The sequence below is a fragment of the Podarcis pityusensis genome, assembly GCF_964106645.2.
Source record: "Podarcis pityusensis genome assembly, chromosome: 8".
Lineage (NCBI taxonomy): Eukaryota > Metazoa > Chordata > Lepidosauria > Squamata > Lacertidae > Podarcis > Podarcis pityusensis.
The window spans coordinates 66,396,926-66,420,138 of NC_138033.1; the positions used below are offsets into that span (position 1 = coordinate 66,396,926).

The following is a 23,213-nucleotide window of genomic DNA, read 5'->3' on the forward strand; positions in this document are numbered from 1 at the left end:
TTTTTTTTTCTTGGTAATGCATTGGCCTTGTACAAAACTACTGTACAATTCTCTAGGATTAATGGGTTGGTTGGGAATTGAAAAATCAAAAAGGGGGTGGGAGAATTCCCAAAGCATGATTTGCACCAGAGAGTTTGGGAAACTGAAATCATCAGAGAGAAAGTGGATGAGGAGAATCTTGGAAGAATCTTAGCTGCACTAAAAGTAACAACTGGTCTAACATAATCCTTTCTACGCACTGGGATGGGAGTGGAGACAACCTGTCTCTAAGCACATGTCCATATAGATACCAAATCCCAACTAATGTGATGATGGATGAAGCTGCCTGTTTCAGATATTTCATCTCCCCCCACCCCAATCTTCAATTCAGTTCACACTATTTATCCACATCAGATGGAGATTGGGTGTGCAAATTTGTGTGCATCTCCATGTAGCCTGCTCCCAAGGTATGCACTTTTGCCTTTGCCTTTGGCTAACATATTCATTTGTGTGTGCAATTCTGTGATTCTATGAGTTTTCTGCAGCACAATGCATTTTTGTACCATCCTGCTCCTTTTTAAAGTACTTTTGTGCAAATTGTCCCCCCAATATATGTATTTATTGTATGCATCATTTTAATTGGAAAGCTTACATTGCAAAATTCTGAAAAGTGCAAATTTCAAAAGATACCTGCATTTTGGTGTATGTATTGGTTTGGGAAGTGCAACTCTGCCAACCAGATAAATTTCTTCCCCTTCCCTAGAAACTATGGCTTTTTATGTATTTGTATTTTTGTTCTTCTCTGTTTTTCTGCTTTTACGTAGTTTGTATATTTGTATTTTTCTGTCGTGGGATCTTTGGATCTATGAATTGTTGTTGTTGTTGTTGTTATTTCAGTTCTTGTTTGGCTTGTACTTGTGAAGTTCTTCTTGGATTTAAATTCCAAGGCTTTCTTCATGCAGGATCCTCTCGAGAGATGTACTTGTGGGATCTTTAAACAAGCAAACAAATTATTAGAACTGTTTGCGTGATAGTTAAAGAACTTGGGTATCTTTTATTACATTCACGGAGGTCTGAATGTTGATGCTCAGTCATACTATAAACCAGTGCCTTCCAATAATAACATTCAAACTCACCACACCCTAAAATGTCTGGTCTCTGAGATGTGTTTGGCTACATGTTTTGTAAGTATCAGAGCGCTCTCTCTCTCTCTCTCTCTCTCTCTCTCTCTCTCTCTCTCTCTCTCACACACACACACACACACACACACAAACAAACAAACAACTTGCTCTCACAATACACAGTTTGCCCAGCCTCTTAGGAGGCTGAAAGACTTGGCAATTCATTTCAGAGGAGAAAACAGATTATGAAAGCAAAACAAACGAGTGGCTTGTACTCAATGACCTTTTCCACCTCCTCCCTTAAAATAATTACACACAGACCTCGTGAAGAAGAGCCATGCCAGGGAAACAGACTTTTGCCTTCGCACTTGGCAATTGCTAGTGTTGTCAAGGGATGGGAGGACCCCCTCCTTTCCGCTTCTTTATTGCTCTGTTGCTTCACCCTGCTGCGTCCTTCTGGATTTGCCCTTCTCTCCCTTGACTTAAGATTCAAGGGCAGACTGGGTTGCAGCAATCACACTTACCGGAAGGGCAGGGTCCCATCGAGATGTGCAGAGTCATCTCTATCCAGGCCACATCCCCTCTGTTCAGGGGATGAGGTCAGCATCTTTGAATCAGAAAGGAGACTGCATGCAGGACCCGCCCCAGAAGCAAGCCCACAAGGTTGTTGTGCCAGAGCCCCTTCAGCCAGAACATGCCACTCTGCCACCCTCCAACTCAGGAGTCTCCATTGCAGGAGACCCAGTCCAACCACAGTTTCCTTCACCTCATGGGAGTGGAGGTGTTCTGGAGTAACTTAAGAAACACATTACAGGGAAGGTGAAGCTTACAACTAAGACACGACTGCCGCTCCTGCACATATTTATATCTTCATTGCATATCTTTAGGTGCAAGGCCAAAACATTTCTCTATAACCACTCTCAACCAACCACGATTGGCTGGTTAACTTTCTATGATCTTTTAAATGTGTTTGTGAGAGAGGGCGGTTATTGGTTTGTTTTTGTTTTATTGTGTATTTTGTGGTCTCATTTTTTATTTTTGTGTTGTGAACTGCCCCCTGTGGATGAATGGCAGTATACAGATTTAAAATAATCAACCAATCTATCTATCAATCAATCAATCAATCAATCAATCAATCACTCAATCAATCAATCAATCAGTGTCACTCCTGCACACCACATTCCCCCTCTGATTGAGTGGCCCTGGGCTGTGTGACATCAGCACATGGAAATTGCTGTTTTTTGGGGGAGGGGGCAGCCCCTCCCCTCCCCCACCTGGTGCCCCTGATGTCCCTGAAATGACATCAACGCTCTACTCTTCTTTCAGTGGTCAGCCTGAGCCTCGCTGGAGGTCCGTTCCCAAGAAAGGCAAAGTAAAACCCAGTAGGACAGGATGACAATCAGGCAAGGCAAAGCATCGTCAGCACCCTGGACAGATCTCTGTGACAGGTGCTGGCTGGTTGTCTCAGAAGGAGGGTCAGGCCTTCTGAAGGTTGGTTGACCTGGACCCTCTCTGTCAACCTTGCCCTCTCTGAGGAGCCATTTTTCTTAAAAGGCCATTGCCTGATCCGGCAGACTAAGTCTCCTACATTTCAGGAGTGGTGGTGGCTGCATTAGCATAGTGAGGATTTACGTGAACCCATGTAAGAATTTAGGTGAACCCTGGAAGATCCTGAAAAGGGAGGGTGATGTTTTCCCAGGTATTGTCTCCTCCCAATCTTCCTATCAGCCCCATGGGGTTGGGGATTGAGGCTATAGACCAAAAACAGAACTCTGGTTTTCACTAGCAGAATTTATAAAATTAATTTATAAAATTCCTGCGTTGCAGGCGGTTGGACTAGATGACGCTTGGGGTCCCTTCCAGTTTTACATTTCTATGATTATGGACTCTCTCTGTGTGTGTGCAGTTTGCAGGATTTTATTTTCTTTTCTTCATTTCCTTTGCAGCTCCTCCTGCCCCTTAATACGTTAATGATGCTCTTGCATGTATTCAGCAAACATTGCCTAAAAACAACAACCTGCACTTCAATCAATTCCATGTGCAAATTCATCAAGATTTCTTATAAAGCGAGGAATAGTGGTTTTTCTGATGTGCTACAGGATGCAAACCCCACCCTAATATAACTGATCATATTCTCACGCCGTGATGACTCTTCTTGTGGTGTTTTTTGCCTATGTGCAGAATGACATATGTGCACCACTAAAAACAGAGCAAAGAGTATTTATTTAATTTATAGCCCACATTTCCTCTGCTGGAGCTCCAAGGGGCGTACGTGGTTCTCCCCTTCCCCATTTTATGCTCACAAGCCTGTGAGGTAGGTAAAGCTGGCAGATGAGGACTGTCCCAAGATCACCCAGTGAGCTTCATGGCTGAATGGAGACTTGAACCCTCATCTCCCAGGTCCTAGCATGACACTCTATCCACTAGGCTGCACTGCACAATCCCCGCAAAAGTGCCTCTTGGAAGCTGCAGTTTCACGGCAAGGAAAGACTCAACTGGCACTTATAGGAAGTCAGCTGAAATGCCAACTCCCTAAGCAGCTTTTAAAAAATTATCTTACTGTGTTTTGTGCAAAGAGAAAGAAGAATGTATATGCAACATTTAAATGAAAAAATCAAAGGAATAAACCTGTAAAATCAGAGAAGCCATTCCATTAAATAGAAATGAATAATAAAACTCAACAGTACGATGAACTTTTGAACCTGGGAATGACTGAAGAGATGGGTCTTTAGGAGGTACAGTATTTAAAGGCACTTTTTTGACATATGCTTATTTTGATGCTTACCTTTGCCTTGTGATGTGTGCATTTGTATGTGTATGCATTAGGCCTGGTTGGCGAAAGGGCGATAAACCATTCATTTCTTCATTCAGTTTTCCTTATTTTGTAGTTGCTGGCCTTCCACAGAGCCCTTCATGAGGCCAATTTGAAAGAGAGCACGGTACCAACTCAGGGTCAGCTGTAGACACAAACGTTTCCTTTCAGCCTCTGACAGCTGTGGATTTGGGTTTGGCTGAATTGCCATGGGCTCAATGAGTGATGTGCATGTCTGCCGCCACGTACAGCGGACAGCGGCAATTGCCTTTTGAGCCTCCGTTTCCAGCTGCAGCTGATCCACGGAGAGCATCCTCTGCTAAACTACTGACCGGACAACTGTGATGACAATATTAATCAGGGCTGAAGATTTCAATGGGTGGAGGTGCAGTTGAGCAATTGGTAAGAGACCCTTATAGCCAATGGGACAAATTTTATGTAATGGAACTAGGGATAGAGGGAGTAACTGGATTTGGTTCCCATTTAAAGATGGACCTTCCTAATTTGCACTTTCGGGGGGGGGGAGGAGGACACAAACTGAAAATTGGCCTCCTTCAAAATCCAAGCTTCTCCGAATTTTTCAGTGTGGTTCTTCAGCCAAGAAGTGTGTGCAGAATTACATAAACTAGGGTAATGTAGACATAAAACTGCACAACTGAATAGCATGTGAAAATGAATCATATTAGGGGGAATATCAAATGAGTCATATTAGGGGAATCAAATTAGGGGAAATATATGTGGGGAAACAGTACTCTGTGTTCTAGTAACTTCCAGAATGGATTCTTGCAATGAACTCTACATGGGGCTACGCTTGAAGACAACTCAGAAACTGCTCCAAAATGCACCCACCAGATTGCTGGCAGGGGTTGCCTTTAGAACTCAAATGAACAGCTGCTTTAAAACAGCTGCATTGGTTGCCAGTTTGCTTCCAGGCCAAATTCAAGGTTAGCGTTCAAAGCCCTAAATGTCGTAGGCCCCAAATATCTGAAAGACTGCCTACTTCCCTGTAGACCCTCTCTGGTGCTGCTGTTTACAAAGGTAGTTCTACCACCCTCAGACATCTGGGATGGTGGTAGCTTGGGAGAGGACATTTTCATGGTAGCTCTTAGGATGTGGAATCCCTTCTCCACAGAGGTTCATCTCACGGCTTTGCTATGTGAATCTCTTTGCCCTAGTCTTTGACATGTGAGATGCCTGTTTTTGACTACCCTGTGGCTATGATTTGTTCTAACTGTTTTCAGTGCTGAATTTTAGATTGTTGTAAGCTGTCTGGGAACCGGCTGATGCAGGGTAGGAATTTCAAAGGGCAGTGCAGGATTTATGTATAGGCTATGTAGGCTGAAGCCTAGGGCCTCTAAATGTAGGGGGCCTCGCCAGCCCTCCCGCTCCCCAGTGGGCAGTCTTCCCTCTCCCCAAATTGCAAACCCAAGACTTCATGTGAGGACAGGATAACTTGGGTCTCTAAATCTAGGGGGCCTTGCCAGGCTGCCTGCTCCCCAGTGCCACACTCTCCCCTCTCCCAAAATTGGAAACCCAAGACTTCATGCAAGGGCAGGGCAGCTCAGGTCCAGCAACTATTTGACTCAGGGCTAGCCAGTGCAGCCCAATTTGAAGCAGTGGGGCACAACTTGAATTGGGTATATAATTGTGCAGATGGTAAGAAACGAACAGTTCTCTATATTTTGTAATTCAGTTGTACCCTTCAAAGAGACTTTAGAAACAGATCTTTTCCTTAAGAATTTTAGTAATTTCCTTGGAGACTTTCTTCTAGGAAAAACAGATGCAGTATCTCTTGTGCACTCCTCATATATTAAATCCTTGGCATCAGTGCAATGCAGATTCAAAGCAAAGGTCCTTTGAAAAGCAACTATTTTCCATTGCCAAATGCAGCAATTATAAACACATCTAGTTTTCTAGGCACCTGAAAAGGTTGATGTGAGCTTGAAAGTAAGCTTCCAAAATTGACACTAGAGGGAGCCACGATTTTGCAAATCACACAGCTTAATTCAAAATCCACACAGTTAACAAACAAACAACAACAATAATAAAGACAGACTCTCCAGGTGTCCCTATTTTCCAGGGACAGTCCCAGATTTACAGAAGCCATCCCAGTTTCTGATTTGATCCCGGAATGTCCCACTTTTCCTTAGGAGGTCCCTATTTTCATTTAATCAATGTTGGATGGTATGGAATTATCCGATCACTGCACCATCTGAAGACAGCTCTGTATAGGGAAGGTTTTTTAAAATGTTTAATGTCTGTTTATTTTTTCATATATGTTGGAAACTGACCAGAGTGGCTGGGGCAACCCAGTCAGATGGGCGGGGTATAAATAGTAAAATAACAATAACGAAACAATAACAATTGAAGTTAGATGTCCCTATTTTCATCAGAGAAATGTTGGAGAGTATGTAATGACTTACATATACTGCTACTTGATTTTCCCCAAATTGATTCCAGATTCACATAAGGTTACCAGATTTTTTTCAATGAATCCGGGGACACTTTTCAACTTCAATGGATTTTGTATGGGGACTGATTTGTAAATCCGGGGACCATCCCTGGGAAACAGGGATGTCTGGTAACCTTAGATTAACAGAAATAGATTAAGTCCTTTTTTCTTTGGCACGGCTGAGGCTCTATTCGTTTAATAAAGTTCCTGATCAGTTGAACAGAAATCTGTCAAGATCTTCTTTGATGGGGAATAAATGCGGGGAAGAATCTGCTAGGCTACCTGATTGCTCATGAGCAGGGGCAGAGGAAGGGGGGTGCGGTGGGGTGGTCCACCCTGGGTGTCACCACTGAGGGGGGTGACAAAATGCCGGGCGGCACTCACCGCGGGACTGCAGGCTCCGCGTTGCACCAAATGGTCTGCCCGCTGCCTCCCCCTCAGCTGTAGGGCGGCTGAGTGGGAGGAGGAGGGCAGACTCCTTGGAGGCCCTGTGGAGCATCCTGCCCCGGCTTGCCCCACCCCACGGGTGGCTGGCCCCACTCCCATGGGCAGCTGGCTCTGCCCCTGGGCGCAGGGCATGCACACCACCCCAGGCACCCAATTGACTTGCTCTGCCGCTGCTCATGAGTCGCCTGAGTAGTGATTAGCTCAGGTGGGTATGAGTGGGATTGAAGGTTGGTTTCAGGCCTCTAGACTAAAGTTACCAGATTTTTTCAATGAATCCGGGAACACTTTTCAACTTCCTACTAAATACCATGGTACTTCAAGTTAAGAACTTAATTCGTTCTGGAGGTCCGTTCTTAACCTGAAACTGTTCTTAACCTGAAGCACTACTTTAGCTAATGGGACCTCCCGCTGCCGCCACACCGCTGCCACACGATTTCTGTTCTCATCCTGAAGCAAAGTTCTTAACCCGAGGTACTATTTCTGGGTTAGCGGAGTCTGTAACCTGAAGCGTCTGTAACCTGAGGTACCACTGTAGATGGATTTTGTCAGGGGACTGATTTGTAAATCCGGGGACTGTCCCCGGGAAACGGGGATGTCTGGTAACCTTACTCTAGACACCTCCTCAAGGCTTATAATAAGCCTTGAAGGGAATCCCAGGGAAGAGAGAGGAGGAGAAACCTAAGGATGCCTCTTGAAGGAAGTCCAAAACAAGGATAAGGAACCTGGTGCCCACCCCCCTTCTGTTGGATTTCTATTCCCATCAGACCCAGCCAACATGGCCAGAGGTCAAAGATATTGGCAGATGTGGTCTAGCAAAACTTGGAGCACCACAAGATGGGTTAAATGACATGGTGGGGTGGGGTTTATCTTCTTCCCACTGTGCTGAGGTCTGGTCTGTCAAAAAGACAAACTGCAGTCTGAGGCTAAGGAAACAAGGAGCAGCTGCCACAGACTCTGAGGGGTTTGGTACAGCAAAAATGGTGGTGATGAATCATAGAATCATAGAATCATAGAATCATAGAATCATAGAATCATAGAATCATAGAATCATAGAGTTGGAAGAGACCACAAGGGCCATCGGGTCCAACCCCCTGCCAAGCAGGAAACACCATCAGAGCACTCCTGACATATGGTTGTCAAGACCTCCAAAGAAGGAGACTCCACCACACTCCTTGGCAGCAAATTCCACTGTTGAACAGCTCTTACTGTCAGGAAGTTCTTCCTAATGTTTAGGTGGAATCTTCTTTCTTGTAGTTTGGATCCATTGCTCTGTGTCCGCTTCTCTGGAGCAGCAGAAAACAACCTTTCTCCCTCCTCTATGTGACATCCTTTTATATATTTGAACATGGCTATCATATCACCCCTTAACCTCCTCTTCTCCAGGCTAAACATGCCCAGCTCCCTTAGCCGTTCCTCATAAGGCATCGTTTCCAGGCCTTTGACCATTTTGGTTGCCCTCCTCTGGACACGTTCCAGTTTGTCAGTGTCCTTCTTGAACTGTGGTGCCCAGAACTGGACACAGTACTCCAGGTGAGGTCTGACCAGAGCAGGATACAGTGGCACTATTACTTCCCTTGATCTAGATGTTATACTCCTATTGATGCAGCCCAGAATTGCATTGGCTTTTTTAGCTGCCGCGTCACACTGTTGGCTCATGTCAAGTTTGTGGTCAACCAAGACTCCTAGATCCTTTTCACATGTACTGCTCTCAAGCCAGGTGTCCCCCATCTTGTATTTGTGCCTCTCATTTTTTTTTGCCCAAGTGCAATACTTTACATTTCTCCCTGTTAAAATTCATCTTGTTTGTTTTTGCCCAGTTCTCTAATCTGTCAAGGTCGTTTTGAAGTGTGATCCTGTTCTCTGGGGTGTTAGCCACCCCTCCCAGTTTGGTGTCAGCTGCAAATTTGATCAGGATGCCCTTGAGTCCATCATCCAAGTTGTTGATAAAGATGTTGAATAAGACCGGCCCAAGACAGAACCCTGTGGCACCCCACTATTCACTCTTCTCCAGGATGAAGAGGAACCATTGATGAGCACCCTTTGGGTTCGGTCAGTCAGCCAGTTACAAATCTACTGAGTGGTAGCATAGTCAAGACTGCATTTTACCAGCTACTTTACAAGAATATCATGGGGCATCTTGTCAAATACCTTGCTGAAATCAAGGTAGGCTACATCCACTGCGTTCCCTTCATCTACCAGGCTTGTAATTCTGTCAAAAAACGAGATCAGGTTAGTCTGACATGACTTATTTTTCAGAAATCCATGCTGACTATTGGTGATCACAGCATTCCTTTCTAGGTGCTCACAGACTGTTTGCTTAATGATCTGCTCCAGAATCTTCCCTGGTATTGATGTCAGACTGACTGGGCGGTAATTATTTGGGTCCTCTCTTTTCCCCTTTTTGAAAATAGGGACAACATTTGCCCTCCTCCAGTCTGCCGGGACTTCGCCTGTTCTTCAGGAATTCTCAAAGATGACTGCCAGTGGTTCTGACATCACATCTGCCAGTTCTTTTAATACTCTTGGATGCAGTTCATCTGGCCCTGGAGACTTGAATACATCTAAACTAGCCAAGTATTCTTGTACTATCTCCTTAGTTATTCTGGGCTGTGTTTCCTCTGCTGAATCATTTGCTCCAAATTCTTCAGGTCGGGCATTGTTTTCTTTATCGGAGAAGACTGAGGCAAAGAAGGCATTGAGGAGTTCAGCCCTTTCTGTGTCCCCTGTTTGCATTTCACCATCTTCTCATCTGAGTCAATGCCTTTTTATCCCTCCTCTGTTCCTGGGATTTTGACCAAGTCGGTGCTGGAAAATGTGGAACAGTGACTGGAAGCTTTGTCCATTTATAGTGGCTCCATAACAAAGCAAAATGGTTTTGGTTGCAAAGAAGGAATGTTTTTAGGCTTTTAGCCTTGTTTCACAGGTGTTTGTTGTTTTTGTGGTTTTAACTGTTTTAATGATCTTATGTGCAAATTGCCTTGAGATGATGGTTTAGAAGGTGATTATTAAATGTACAGTGGTGCCCCGCAAGACGAATGCCTCGCAAGACGGAAAACCCGCTAGACGAAAGGGTTTTCCGTTTTGGAGGTGCTTCGCAAAATGAATTTCCTATGTGCTTGCTTCGCAAGACGAAAATGTCTTGCGAGTTCCTGTGGGGTTTTTTTCCTCCCCCCCCCTTTTTCCCAAGCCACTAAACCGTTTATCAGCTGATCGGCTAAGCCGCTTAACAGCTGATCGCTAAGCCGCTTATCAGCTGATCCGCTAAGCCCGCTAAGCCGCTAATACTGTAGCGCTAATCCGCTAAACCGCTAATGGGCTTGCTTCGCAAGACGAAAAAACCCGCAAGACGAAGAGACTCGCGGAACGGATTCTTTTCGTCTTGCGAGGCACCACTGTAATAATAAGAAGTACACTTAGATCTAGCTTGTGACTTATTTCCATTATTAACCAATTCCTAAACATAAAGGACCTGCAAAAGTTAACAAACTGCTGTAGAGTTAACAAACTGCTGTTACAGCAAGTTTATGTAACACAAGGCCACACTTCCACAGCCAGGTGGCATCAAAATGTTGTTGGATTACAATTTCCATCAGCAAAATGAGACTAGATACTGGGAAAAGGCAAAATAATAATATTAATAATAATAATAATAATAATAATAATAATAATAATAATAATATCTCACTCATTACAGAATGTTGTTGTTGTTGTTTAGTCACTTAGTTGTATCTGACTCTTCGTGACCCCATGGACCAGAGCACGCCAGGCACTCCTGTCTTCCACTGCCTCCCGCAGTTTGGTCAAACTCATGTTGGTAGCTTTGAGAATACTGTCCAACCATCTCGTCCTCTGTCGTCCCCTTCTCCTTGTGCCCTCAATCTTTCCCAACATCAGGGTCTTTTCCCGGGAGTCTTCTCATGAGGTGGCCAAAGTATTGGAGCCTCAGCCTCAGAATCTGTCCTTTCAGTGAGCACTCACTGAGAGCCAGTGTGGTGTAGTGGTTAAGAGCGGTAGTCTCATAATCTGGGCAACCAGGTTCGCGTCTCCGCTCCTCCACATACAGCTGCTGGGTGACCTTGGGCCAGTCACACTTCTTTGAAGTCTCTCAGCCCCACTCACCTCACAGAGTGTTTGTTGTGGGGGAGGAAGGGAAAGGAGAATATTAGCCGCTTTGAGACTCCTTCGGGTAGTGATAAAGCGGGATATCAAATCCAAACTCTTCTTCTTCTTCTTCACAGAATAGGAAGTGAAAATGCAAGAAAATGCAGTCTTGGCAACAGTGTAAAAGTTACTTAAGAGTGGAAGAAGGAGCTCATATACTTAGTACATGTAGGCAGAGTTGGACAATGATGACAGAATATTGGCCTAATGTTGAAGGACACATTGCAGCCAACACACCTCAAGGTGGTGCGAAGCAAAGCCAGTGTGTATGTGGCCCAAGGGCCAGGCATAGAAACATGAGGGCCACATTCAGACCCAGGCCTGAGATTCCCCACCTGTCATCTGCACAGGTTGGCAGTAGCTCTCAGGGGTTTCCACATAGGAGACTTTCCCCTCCCTATCTGGAGATGGTGGGGATCGAACCTGTGGACCTTTGGCATAAAGAGCAGGTCCTCTGCCACTGAGCTACAGCCTTTGGAGCACGTTAGGAGCTCGAGGAGGCTGAGGACTAGCCACTCCCTCTGTTTCCTCTGGCACCTGAGTGACTTTTCTTTCTCCGAAGCAAAGATCCAACTGCATTTCTACCGAGACACGGGGTTTTTGTTTTGTACAAAAGCAGAGCCTCTTTCCAAATGGCATGATTTCTCCAAGCCTTTCAAAACGCTGTGATTGCAAGCTGTTAGATTTGGGTAGCGAATTCTGTTTTATTTTAAAACACACACACAGAGAGAGAGAGAGAGAGAGAGAGAGAGAAACCACATTCAATTCTCCCAGTATTGGCCTTTGGGGATTTGCTGTGCACACTGATTTAATCCGTCCTGACATCTCACCCATCTTATTAGCAAGGCAAGTGAAATGTCAAAAAACATCAAGTCATAAATAGGCTGCATTCTTGTCCTGGGGGGTATTTGGGGTGGGGATAGGATGCTACACGTTGACACGCCAGAGAAACCCATTCTGAGCAGTAACAGTTGCCTCATGTTGAACTTGCTTGATCGATTAGCACAGCATGCTAAGTCCGGGGCAGTGTATCAATTTCAGGCTAACCCAGAGAGCTGTAACTGAATTAATGAATCGATTTGTATGGGCCTCTCTGTCAAAAACAAGCAAACTAACCCACAAATAATTCCTTCAGGGACAGCAGAAGGGAGAGGGGAGGGCGGAAGCAAGTGGTCCATTTCCACAAAGAAACATCAACTTGACATTGGATAAGGACTTGTTGATTGGATAAGGACTTGTGCAGTGCTGAAATCTGTCCTCCCATTTCCCATAGGTTTTCTTTTCCTGCAAAAGAAATGTCCAATTTTTTTTTTTAAAAAACCTCCTTTTCAGGGTGCTTTAGAATTTCTCTAGAATGATGCTAGGCTTGGCACTCTGTCCTTTTCTCTTTTTTTGTTAAATACTCCTCCGACTCTGTGCAGCCTCTTCAGTTGCCTGCACTTCCTGAACTTTGAAGGGCAGGAAGAAGCCGTAATTTAATTTACTTAAATTGGGGTTGCTCGAATGCATTGCGGTGTGTTCGATTCTGGAATGTTCCCCAGGAACTCTCGTGTGATAGGTTAACTCTGGTCACATGGGAGGCATCTTATTGCATCCTCCATTTTGTTTTGTGTGTGAGGGACTTGTAATGGCTGCATCTCCATGAACACTGAAGAGACAATGTTAGATAACTCTCTCACTCTCAATACAATAGAGGAGAGGAGTTCTAATGTTTCTGTGTGAGTGTATGTAACAGAAAGAGGTACAGAAGTTGATGTTCTCCCAAAGAAGCAATAAGCAGTAGTCTGCTGGAAGGAGCAGGTGGAAACCTTCAAGAAGGAACTTCATGGCCTGGCTGCATGTGGAGAAGGCTGGATGCAAGTACTGGAAAGAGAGAAAGATGCAGCTTGTTTGAATGTTTAAGGAAGAAGCTGTAATCTTCAACTAAGAAAAACCAAGGCCATGCTTGGAGAAGCATGCAAATGCAAATACTCTGCATATATTTTTCTTTAGCTATATGTTCTGCAAGCTTTGGAATATTTTAACAAATGTTTGGACATTGCTTTAATTTCAAGGAAAGGGGCAGTATTGCACATGATGTGGCTTCCTAGCTGCAATTCTTCTACTCTGCCGACAGAAGCTCCTTCAGAGGAGTTACCTCATCACATCTTCCCCTGGGTTTTAGCTGAAGTGTAATCACCTGGGCAGAATGTGTGTGCTCGCCCACACCCATCAGCAACTCGCAACCCCAACAATTAGTGCACCATTCACCTAATTAGGCAACACGACTCTCAGCTTCAAGCATTCTCTCCCTTTGCATCTATCTCTGTTTACAACAGAGCTCTGTTTTACAATAGAGCTGGGAGAGTAAATGGGTCATCACACCAGTTCAGACAGACTATTCAAAGATTCCAGTGCTGATAATTTAATCCAATCCAGAGTGCCCAGCTACCCTTTTTGGGTGGTTTGATGCAGTGTTATGTCACAAATTTGCTTATTTTTACATAAGGATTTATAAACCGCTCTAATACTGATCCTCAGAACAGTATTAAAAATCCATCAAGAATTGAAATCTGCAAAAATAAAACAGACTAATGCTGTAATACAACCCATACTCTCAGAAGTAAGTCTCATTAAATTCAATAGGCCTTAATCTCAGATAGGGATGGGCATATCTGTCAATTTTTGTTTTTCTCAGTTCCTCCGTTTGCCAGCCTAAAATTCCGTTCTCTACATTTCTGCAGCTATTTTCCGTTTATTTGTTTTTTAATCCTCATGAAAGCTCATCAACATTTAGTGCAAATTTCTCCCAATAAAACCATTTGTGCATGAATTATTGACTAATACATACATTTTTGCAAATGTTTCCCCTTAATATAGTGCATCTTCTAATGTTTTTCATTGATTAATTCATCATTATGCACACTTTCTCTTAATATATGTATTTTTTGTGCACATTATTTTGGTCAGAGAACTGCAATGCAAAGTTTGGAGGAGTGTGAATGTTGTAGGATGGCTATGTATTGCTTTGAGAAGTGCAAACTAGGTAGCTTCTCCTTAAAATGCGAACAATTTCTTCCCCCACCCTTACTCCCAGGTAAGTGAGGTTTGGATTGCAGCCCAGTTTAGGAAGGCTTGGAAGAAAAGGAAAGGCTTCGATGAATGTGGAAAACAGAAAGAAGCTGGGGCTCGCCTCACCTCTTAACAAAAGAGAATTCAAGAGAGCTGATGGAGTACTACTAAAGGAATGTGCTCAAGTCACAACATGCTTTTAATGCAGGGGCCTGTGGCACCATCAGTGCCGGATTTATGTATAAGCTAAACAAGCTATAGCTTAGGGCCCCAAAAAAATTTAAAGGAAAAAAAAACCTGGATGTACATTTCCAAATACAAGTTCAACAATTACTTTGATAAAATACATATTTTGTCATGTACAAATGGCCTTAGATACCTATTAAAAGGTAAAGGACCCCTGACAGTTAAGTCAAGTCGTGAACGACTCTGGGGTTGCGGCGCTCATCTCGCTTTACTGGCCGAGGGAGCCGACATTTGTCTGCAGACTGTTTTTCCGGGTCATGTGGCCAACATGACTAAGCCGCTTCTGGCGAAACCAGAGCAGCACACGGAAACGCCATTTACCTTCCCATCGGAGTGGTACCTATTTATCCACTTGCACTTTGAGGTGCTTTTGAACTGCTAAGTTGGCAGGAGCTGGGACCGAGCAACGGAAGCTCACCCCGTCGCGGGGATTTGAACCACCGACCTTCTGATCGGCAAGTCCTAGGCTCTGTGGTTTAACCCACAGCGCCACCCGAATCCTGTAGATACCTATCAGGTCCATAAATTACCATACAGCATATATTCAACACAAAAAAAGTGACAATTTCTTGTTGACAAAGGACAGCTGGACATATAAAGGGCCCCATTACCTTCAGTAGCTTATGGCCTCATCAAACCTAAATCTGGCCCTGGGCACCATCCACAAATTTCCACCCACAGAGCCAAGCAAAAGCGACTCACTGGGTGGAAGGGAGTCTCTCCGCAAGCTTCCCAGCAAGATGAGTCACTGTCACTTATTGGGAAGGGCACATTAGCAGCAAGGGCGGTGTGGTGCAAGTGTGGTGGCAGAACCCGCCCAATGTTCCTCCTGGTGCATTTGCCTCTCTGTCACCTTCCCTTCCTTCCTGGGAAGTATCAGCGACCCACCAGCCAGGTAAGAGAGCAACATGGCAATCTGGATCTAAGTCATGGTGGTGGGTTGGAATGTAGGGGGATCCTGGCTGTTATAAGGACACCAGAAGAGCCCTCTTCTGGATGAGGCCAATGGCCCATCTAGCTTAGCATCCTGTTCTCACAGTAGCAAACCAGAGGTCTGTGGGAAACCGACAAGCAGGACCCGAGTGCAAGAGCTGTAGTTTCTAGCAGCTAGTATTCAGGAGCATCACTGCCTCTGACTGTGGAGGCAGAGCCCAGCCATCATGTCTAGCAGCCATTGGCAGCCCTCTCCTGCTTGAATTTGTCAAGTCCTCTTTTAAAGGCATCTAAGTTGGTGGCCATCACTGCTTCCTGTGGGAGTGAGTTCCATAGTTTAACTACGTGCTACATGAAGAGGTCCATTCTTTTTCTCCCTTCTGAAACTTCCAATATTCAGCTTCCTTGGATGCCCACAAATTGAGTGAGGGAGGAAAACCTTTCTCTATCCACTCTCTCCCTGCCAAGCATAATTTTATAAGCTTCTCTCATGTCACCTCTTACCTGTCATTTCCCTAAGCTGAAAAGCCCAGAACGCTCATAGGAGCATCATAGAGCTATGGGCTGGCAATCTGGAAAAGGCAATATATCTGTCAGAGCAATATCTGCTGGAGAAGCGGATACTGTGCCCGCCCTGATCTACCTGTTAGACCCACTTCCTGGACTTGAAGCCTCTGGTGCCCTTTTGAGATGCTGTGTACAGATTCATATGAACTGACAGTCGTCTTTCTTGCAAAGTTAGCAGCTTGTCGGAGAGCATCAAAAATGCCCTTTGAGCTTCCGCAATATCAGTCCTTCCAGCAGTTTCCTCTTTAGCCAGCATCCTATGGACAAATGAATGTCATGGTTTACATTTAAGAAAAGCACTTCTGATAGGAATTGGCTTCACGAGGGCTAGGACCAGGGGCTCTGGAGCTTTGTTGAAGAAGACAGGCCAAGGCTGCAGAAATAAGGTTGAAGCAGGTCTATTATTATCCCGGGTTCCAGCAAATAGCTCCTGCCCCCACCAGGCAGGCAGGCATTCTTCTGCTTCTGGCCTAGCTAGGACTTACATATTTTCAAGACAGCTGGCATCTTTATTTCTGCATTGCAGGAGGTTAGACTAGATGATCCATTTTGTCCCTTCCAACCCTAAAATCCTATGATTCAATGGTTCACTTGGTGAGCAGCTGGGGTTTTATCCCATGCCAGTCTTATTTGCGGTAGATCCATTGATGTTTATGGGCCTAACTAACTTAGGTCCCTTAATTTAAATGAGTCTACTTTGAGTAGGTCTAAGTCGGCTACAATTTCTAGATTCTATTATGTTAATGCACGCTCCACCTTTATTGCATGTTCTGGCTGATTCCCTTCCTAGCCCTATACAGAATCCCCACTAGATGTGCCCAGCATATCCCCCAGCCAAGCTCTGATCACTCCTGGACCTTGCATTCCAAGATTTCCATGTTCCTGGATTCATGGATTCAAGAGGGCATTCCTGAGATGATTTGACCTTCTCTTTCCATCGGGGCTTTTTCCTCCTAGGGGCTGCATGTGGACTCCTATGATTTATATATGGTTGTGTCGCATGCTAGTCCTACTCAGAATAGACCCATTGAACGTGCTTAACATAGGTCCATTAAATTCAGTGGGTCTACTCTGAGTTGGACTTAGCTGGCTACAAGCCTAAGAAGGTAAGGTGAGCCTGCTGGATCAGGCCAATGGCCCATCAGGTCCACAATCCTGTTCTCACTGTGGCTAACCAGATGCCTCTAGGAAGCCAACAAGTTGGACTGAATCACAACAGCACATTGCCCATCTTCAGTTTCCAGCAACTGGTATTCAGAGGCATAATGACTCTGGCAGTGGAGGTAGAACAAAGCTGCAGTGGCTAGTAGCTATTGATAGCCTGGTTCTCTGTGAATCTTCCTATGTCTTCATTTGACTGGCCACTGTGAAAACAGGATGCTGGACCAGATGGGCCTTTGGCAAGGCTGGCCCACCCATGAGGCAAGGTGAGGTGGCAGCCTCAGCTGGCAAGTGATCCCCCTTGCTCCTTGTTTTATTTCCCCCTTTCTCCTGATATAGATCTTCACTCACACCTTCTTTCCTGGTGGGGAGAAAGAGACACCATTTTGTGGTTTGCCTCAGGTGACAAAATGTATTGGGCTGGCCCTGGCCTTTGGCTCTTCTTATTTTGTTAGGACTGCATGCTCTCAGAGCAAAAACATGCTACTCATTTCTGACGTGGCTAACATAACATGAATTTTTTAAAGTTATATGGGAATGGAGGTGGGGGGGGGCGAGAGAATCCAGAATATTACAGGCCAGTGAGCTTCACATCCACTCTGGGTAATTGGTGGAAAGCTTCATTAAAGATAATCAAGCATATAGAATAACAAGTCTTGCCATCCATTAACAAGGAATTCTGAAGGAGAGCCGAGAGAACTTGTAAATTCAAGTGTCTGTTCGTCTCCTTCCTGTTAAAACTAAAACCCGGTGCTCTAAGTTATTGACATCTGGGGAGCTTGAATTGTCCAGATACCATTCTTTAAAATGTGAGGTTTGAAAGTGAGCTTTGGTACCCAGCAGCTTCCTTTGAGCACAGTGGGATCCTTTTATATACTCTACCTTTTCTTCCTCCTGACCTTGATTCTCAAACTAACAGGACCTCAAGTGAAGTGTGCAGCAGAATATCAAAAAACCAAACTAGTTCAGTTCTCCACATTTCCACAACCCTTTGTCTTAAAAAAAAAAAAAAAAGTCCTCTCGAATATTCACCATCATTTTATGGCCAATTTCCTGCAGTGTGCACATTTTTGCAAGAAACTTCCCCAATAAAATGTATTTTTTTTTTTTGTACATCATTTTCATTAGTTTATGTATTTCTATGCACGTTTACATTATTTCTTTACACTTTTCTGGGCTGGAGAGCTGAGAATTTCAAAGGATAGCTATGTTTCTGTTGGTACATCATTTCAGGAAGTAATGAATTATGTAATTTTGCACCGAAATGTGAACCAAATCAAAGTTGTCCCCCATCTTTACATTCAGAGCAGTGGGTGGGGAAAATAATGATGACTGCTGCCCTGAATCTTAGCATTCCAAAAACGTGTGAGTAAAATGCATCTTTCAAGGAATCTGTTCTCATGAGCAGCTGTCCACATTTTGAAGTTCATCTCGGCTGTTTTTTGTAACCAAGGCAAGTGTAGACCTCAAAAGCATACTTGAAGCAATTTATTAATGGTCAGAACATTCTGAGTCTGAAACTCAACGACAATTGAAATAATGGACCAAAGTAATATTGCAGACTACCTGAAAAAAGGTAATTGCTCTGGGGGGAAACGGCACTCTGAAACGATTATTTCTGAAAGAGTAGCTGGAACTACAGGTGGAGTAGTCAGTCAGTTCATTGTCACATTTGTAATTCTTCACTATGGGTGGAGGCGAAATTAATTGTGCCTGCTTTTTACAGCAGGGCGTCCTAATTTGCTGGTCTAGGACTTGAATCTCAGTGCTAACTTCGTGGCAGAGCATCTGTAAAGGTGAAATTTACATTCAGTCCTTGCTCCACCCATCTTTCCCTCTGGTCTCTCTCACCAGTGGCACATGGTCCCTAGAAAATTGTTCAGGAGAGAATGATGAAGAGCTACCTACTGTCCTGGCAAAAGTGTTGCAATCAGTGGATCTTGGGTTTACTTTTCCGTGGAGCAACCAGGCTGCACCCCCTCCATGACTATCCATTACCTTAATTCCCTTTGAAACTTTAGCTCCGCACTTAGCCAGCATCTGAAGTTACCTGCTACCATATGTCAACAGCCAACAGGAAACTAATTACATCTCATCTTTTTGTATTCAACACCTTTGCGAGGTGGGAAAGTAGAATGGGCACCTTTGGTCCACATACGATGGAAAACAAGCTTCCTTTTCTCTTTTACACTCTGCAAGGTTGTTGCATCAGGAATGGGGAACCTGGAGTGTTCATCTATTTGCTTTCAAGCCATCTCCAAGCTTCTTTCATCCCCCTTAGCTCTGGTGCACACCAAGGAGTCAGCCAGTCCCTATCAATTGGGAGAGGGCGTTCAGGGGCCATGGTATCAACAGCCCAGTCCATCCAAGTATTCTACTATTAGAACAGAGCTTCAACAGGAGCATGAGTCATATTAGCTGGAAAATCCCCCCAAACCACCTGGACGCATTAGCCTCCATAGGTGGACCATCCTAATAGGTTTCCCAAACTCTGCAGAAGGGAAAAGCCATTGGAAGTCTAAATCTCATCAAGAGGTGATCTGACCATGAAAAAAAGCAGCTGATGTTAATATTCCCCCACTCTCAGATCACCCTCTTCTGGCCTGGTGGAGATAACCAGACCCAGAGAATGGCATGCCACATGGGTTAGGTCGATGATATGTTGGGGGAGCTCCATGGTCATCAACAGGGCAGCCATGAAGTCCTGAGCTAGCCCAGAGTGAGTGACCTTTGTCTCCCATGGGGAACAATGGGAGAGCAACTGTTAACACAGAAATGTAGGAAGCTGTCTTATGCTGAGTTAGACCATGGATCCATCCAGTTCAGCATTGTCCACACTTCTATTCAGTGGCTTGCCAGGGTTTCAGGTAGGGTTCTCTCCCAACCCTACCTGGGGACGCCAGGGATTGAAACTGGGAACCTTTTGCATGCAAAGCAGATTCTCTACCACTGGCCTATGACCCTTCCCCAGGTGATTCAGAACTCCAAAATCCACTGCAAAATTCAGATGAGGAGCAATTTGGAAACGTAGATAACAATACTGTATGTAAATAGCGAGAGAGGAGTTGAGAGTCAACTCATGCCTTGCAAATGTCCTCTGGGTTTGTCCACAGTATTTATATCCTGCCCTTCACCCAAAGTTTGCAGGGTGAGTTTCAGCACAATATACTCTACAACAGAGAATACCAAGTACACAACCTAGTGGATAAAAAACCCAGTACAAAATGACTTCTCACATCTGAGAATAAAATAGGAAGGATATTCTCCCATCACCCACGTAAGCCTAGTAAAACATGCATGTTTCAATTTGCCGCTGGAACTGAATGTGTCTTCAAGGTAAGAGTAGAGAATCTCAGACCCAGGGCTAAATGTGGCCTTCTAGGCCTCTCCATCTGGCCAAGGGCTGGCTCACCCATGAGGCAGGGTGAAGCAGTTTCCTCAAACAGCAAGAGGTCCTGAGGCCATGCCCCTATGAGCGCCCCACCCAGCCCACCGCCTCTGCCACCGGCATTAGCCCTGATTTCTGGCAAGATCTTGTGAAATGAGGCATGGAGGTGGCGTGGTGGCAGGAGGCCCGGTGGCAGGGAGGTCTGTGGGGCAGAGCGAGACAGCACTTCCTGCTTTGCTTCAAGCAGTGAAGCAGGAGGACACACCACCCCGGATCAGGCCCCTGGGACTCACCCCAGGCAATGCCCCTCACTACTCTTCCTCCATATCCTCCTTGGGTATTTTAGGCTGGGTGGAATGTGTCCTTGAACTCTGATAATGCCTCTTTCTTCACTAGATGGTGGGCGAAGAGGGGTGTGTCAGTGTGGGTAGAAACCAGCTGACTGCACATTATTTTATCAACTGCTCCATTCACTTTGATAGCCTTCCAGTGAAACAAACATTCCCCCCCCCATCTGCTGTTGAAACTGAATGGAAGTGGGAGCTTGGCTGACCTCAAGAGGGAAAGAATGAATGAGCACAGGAAGAGTGCTGGGGCTGGATCAGGCCGAAGCGGGCCATCTAGTCTAGCACCCTCTTCCTCCATTAGGTCAGTTTGATGTCTCAAGGCAGAGCCCACAAAGAGGACCTGGGAGTGATAGCCGCTCTCCCCACTTGTGATTGCCAGCAACTCATAGGCAGACACTGTGGTTCCCAGTGACCTTCTCTCACTGGGTGCATCGCCACAACTTCCTGCACTGGTTTCTGAAGGGTCTCCAAGGACAGCCCCATAAAAGCGGCCTTGCTGTGAACTAGCATGGCGTTTATGGAGGCACAAGTTGAGCCCTACATCATCTCCTTCTTGATGGGGGGGGGAGAGATCAGCTTTTGTGGGGAGGGGCACTTTCCCTTTCCCAAGGCGAGCCCTTAACAAAACTCCCCTGCAAGAGCCCACATTCAATGTGGAACACACAGAGATGGAGAAAGAGGCACTGAGGAGCAATAACGCCACGTCCGGCCCTGCCCTCTGCCTCCTTCTGCCTTTGCAGCGTCAGCCAATGTGTTCAAAAATACATTCAATGACAGACACAGCCAGCCTCGTTTTTATTATCCGCTCCCTTATTGGAAACCCTGTTGCTGCTGACAAGGCCTTTTTTTGGCAGCAAAACCCTCATTTCCTTTAGCGCTGAACCCTTAAGAGGCTCATCCGTTTGCTCGGCCGCCTTTCATTCCCCCCTCCGTTCGATGGTACTCTCATTCCCCTGCCTGCACAAATCCTCTCGTTCATCTCCTCCCCCCCTCTCCACTAGTCTCCCTCTCTCTCTCTCTCTCTCTCTCTCTCTCTCTCTCTCTCTCTCTCTCTTCCCTGCCTCCTCTTTAGCCTGCTGCTATCTGATCTACGATATGTGATCTCTCGGATAAAACAACACACTTCCAAGCCACGCACGCACGCTCCATCTCTTCAACACACGGGTACTGCTACTGAACAGCGGTGGCGACGAAAAATGCCGTTCTCCTAGCAGCAGGAGCTTCCCCCCACTTGGCTTGTGCCTGACGATGTGGCCATGTCCCCCGCTCTGCTGCCTACCTCCTTTGCTCTTTCTCTGCCTGCTCTTCTTACCCTCGGGGCACCTCTGCCCCTCCGTCTGTAGCTGCATGGACTACCACACCATCGACTGCCGGGACCAAGGGCTTCCCCGAGTCCCCAGCCCATTCCCGCTGGACGTGCGGAAACTTCTCATTGCTGACAACAACATCCAGGAGATCCCGGGAGACTTCTTCATCTTCTACAGTGACCTGGTCTACCTGGACTTCAGGAATAACTCCATCGCCACCCTGCAGGACGGCACCTTCAGCAGCTCCAGCAAGCTGGTCTACTTGGATTTGAGCTACAACAACTTGACGCAGCTGGATGCCGGCATCTTCAAGTCGGCAGAGAAGTTGATCAAGCTGAGCCTGGGGAACAATAACCTGGCCGAAGTGGACGAGGCCGCATTCGAGAGCCTGAAGCAGCTCCAGGTCCTGGAGCTGAACGACAACAACTTGCAGACGTTGAATGTGGCCACCTTTGATGCGTTGCCCAACCTCCGGACCATCCGCTTGGAGGGCAACCCTTGGCTTTGCGATTGTGACTTTGCCAGCCTCTTCAGCTGGCTGGAGGCTAATGCGCCCAAGCTCCAGAAAGGTAAATCTTTTCCAAAGCTTCCCAGGGCATGCTGCCTGCCACCCAGCTTTGTCTTGTTTTGTCTGTCTTCCTGTCTGTGTACAGGCTGTTCTTCGCGGACAGATGGTCTCTTTCTTGGGTCTGTTGATTCCGTGAGAGCAAAATCTATGCCGTCTAAGGCAGGTTGATAGTGAGTTTCTCCACTGGCAGGAGGGGGGGGGGACTCCTCCTGCATGCAATTAAGAACTCCTAATAATGAGAGCTTCTTACACTCTTTAACTACATAGGGAGACAGGGGGCCTTGTCAAATAGGGTAATGCAGAATAGAGACTCTTGGAGGCTGTATACATAAATAAGGAGCGCCGCTGCTGCCACATGCAATAAGCCCTCTGAATACTGAATGGTTTGTGACAATGTGCTGGGAATATCCACTTTATTTGTGCTACTTCAGTTCACGCATGGAACAGCAGGGGAGATTCTTTTAGGTTATTTAATTAAAAAGCGACATATTTGTTGTGACCCCCCCTTCCCCATACTCCAGCTTTTGTAGATAACATGGATTTTGCAAATCGTGTGAAGTTGTCTAGAGGCACTTCAATAGTTTCTGCGTATTTATCCATTTTGAATCATCACTATCATATGCAATTGTGCATCCCATTTGTCAGGGAAGGGCACATTAATTCTCCAAATCAA

General features: G+C 45.6%; 1 protein-coding gene and 1 long non-coding RNA gene across 3 annotated transcripts in view; both read left to right on the forward strand.

Annotated features, from left to right (window-relative positions):
* Window positions 1-23,213, forward strand: part of LOC308482847 — a 358,341-nt gene that overhangs the window by 248,543 nt on the left and 86,585 nt on the right. The gene's annotated exons all lie outside the window — the stretch shown is intronic.
* Window positions 1-23,213, forward strand: part of LRRC38 (leucine rich repeat containing 38) — a 93,164-nt gene that overhangs the window by 39,860 nt on the left and 30,091 nt on the right. The window contains exon 1 of one of the 2 annotated variants that reach the window (XM_081016263.1): window positions 20,795-22,541. The exons of the other annotated variant lie outside the window; for it this stretch is intronic. Within the exon in view, the coding sequence (XP_080872389.1) occupies window positions 21,914-22,541 (628 nt within the window). The 5' untranslated portion in view covers window positions 20,795-21,913. Of the gene's footprint in view, window positions 1-20,794; window positions 22,542-23,213 lie in introns of those variants that run through there. 2 annotated transcript variants of the gene reach the window in all.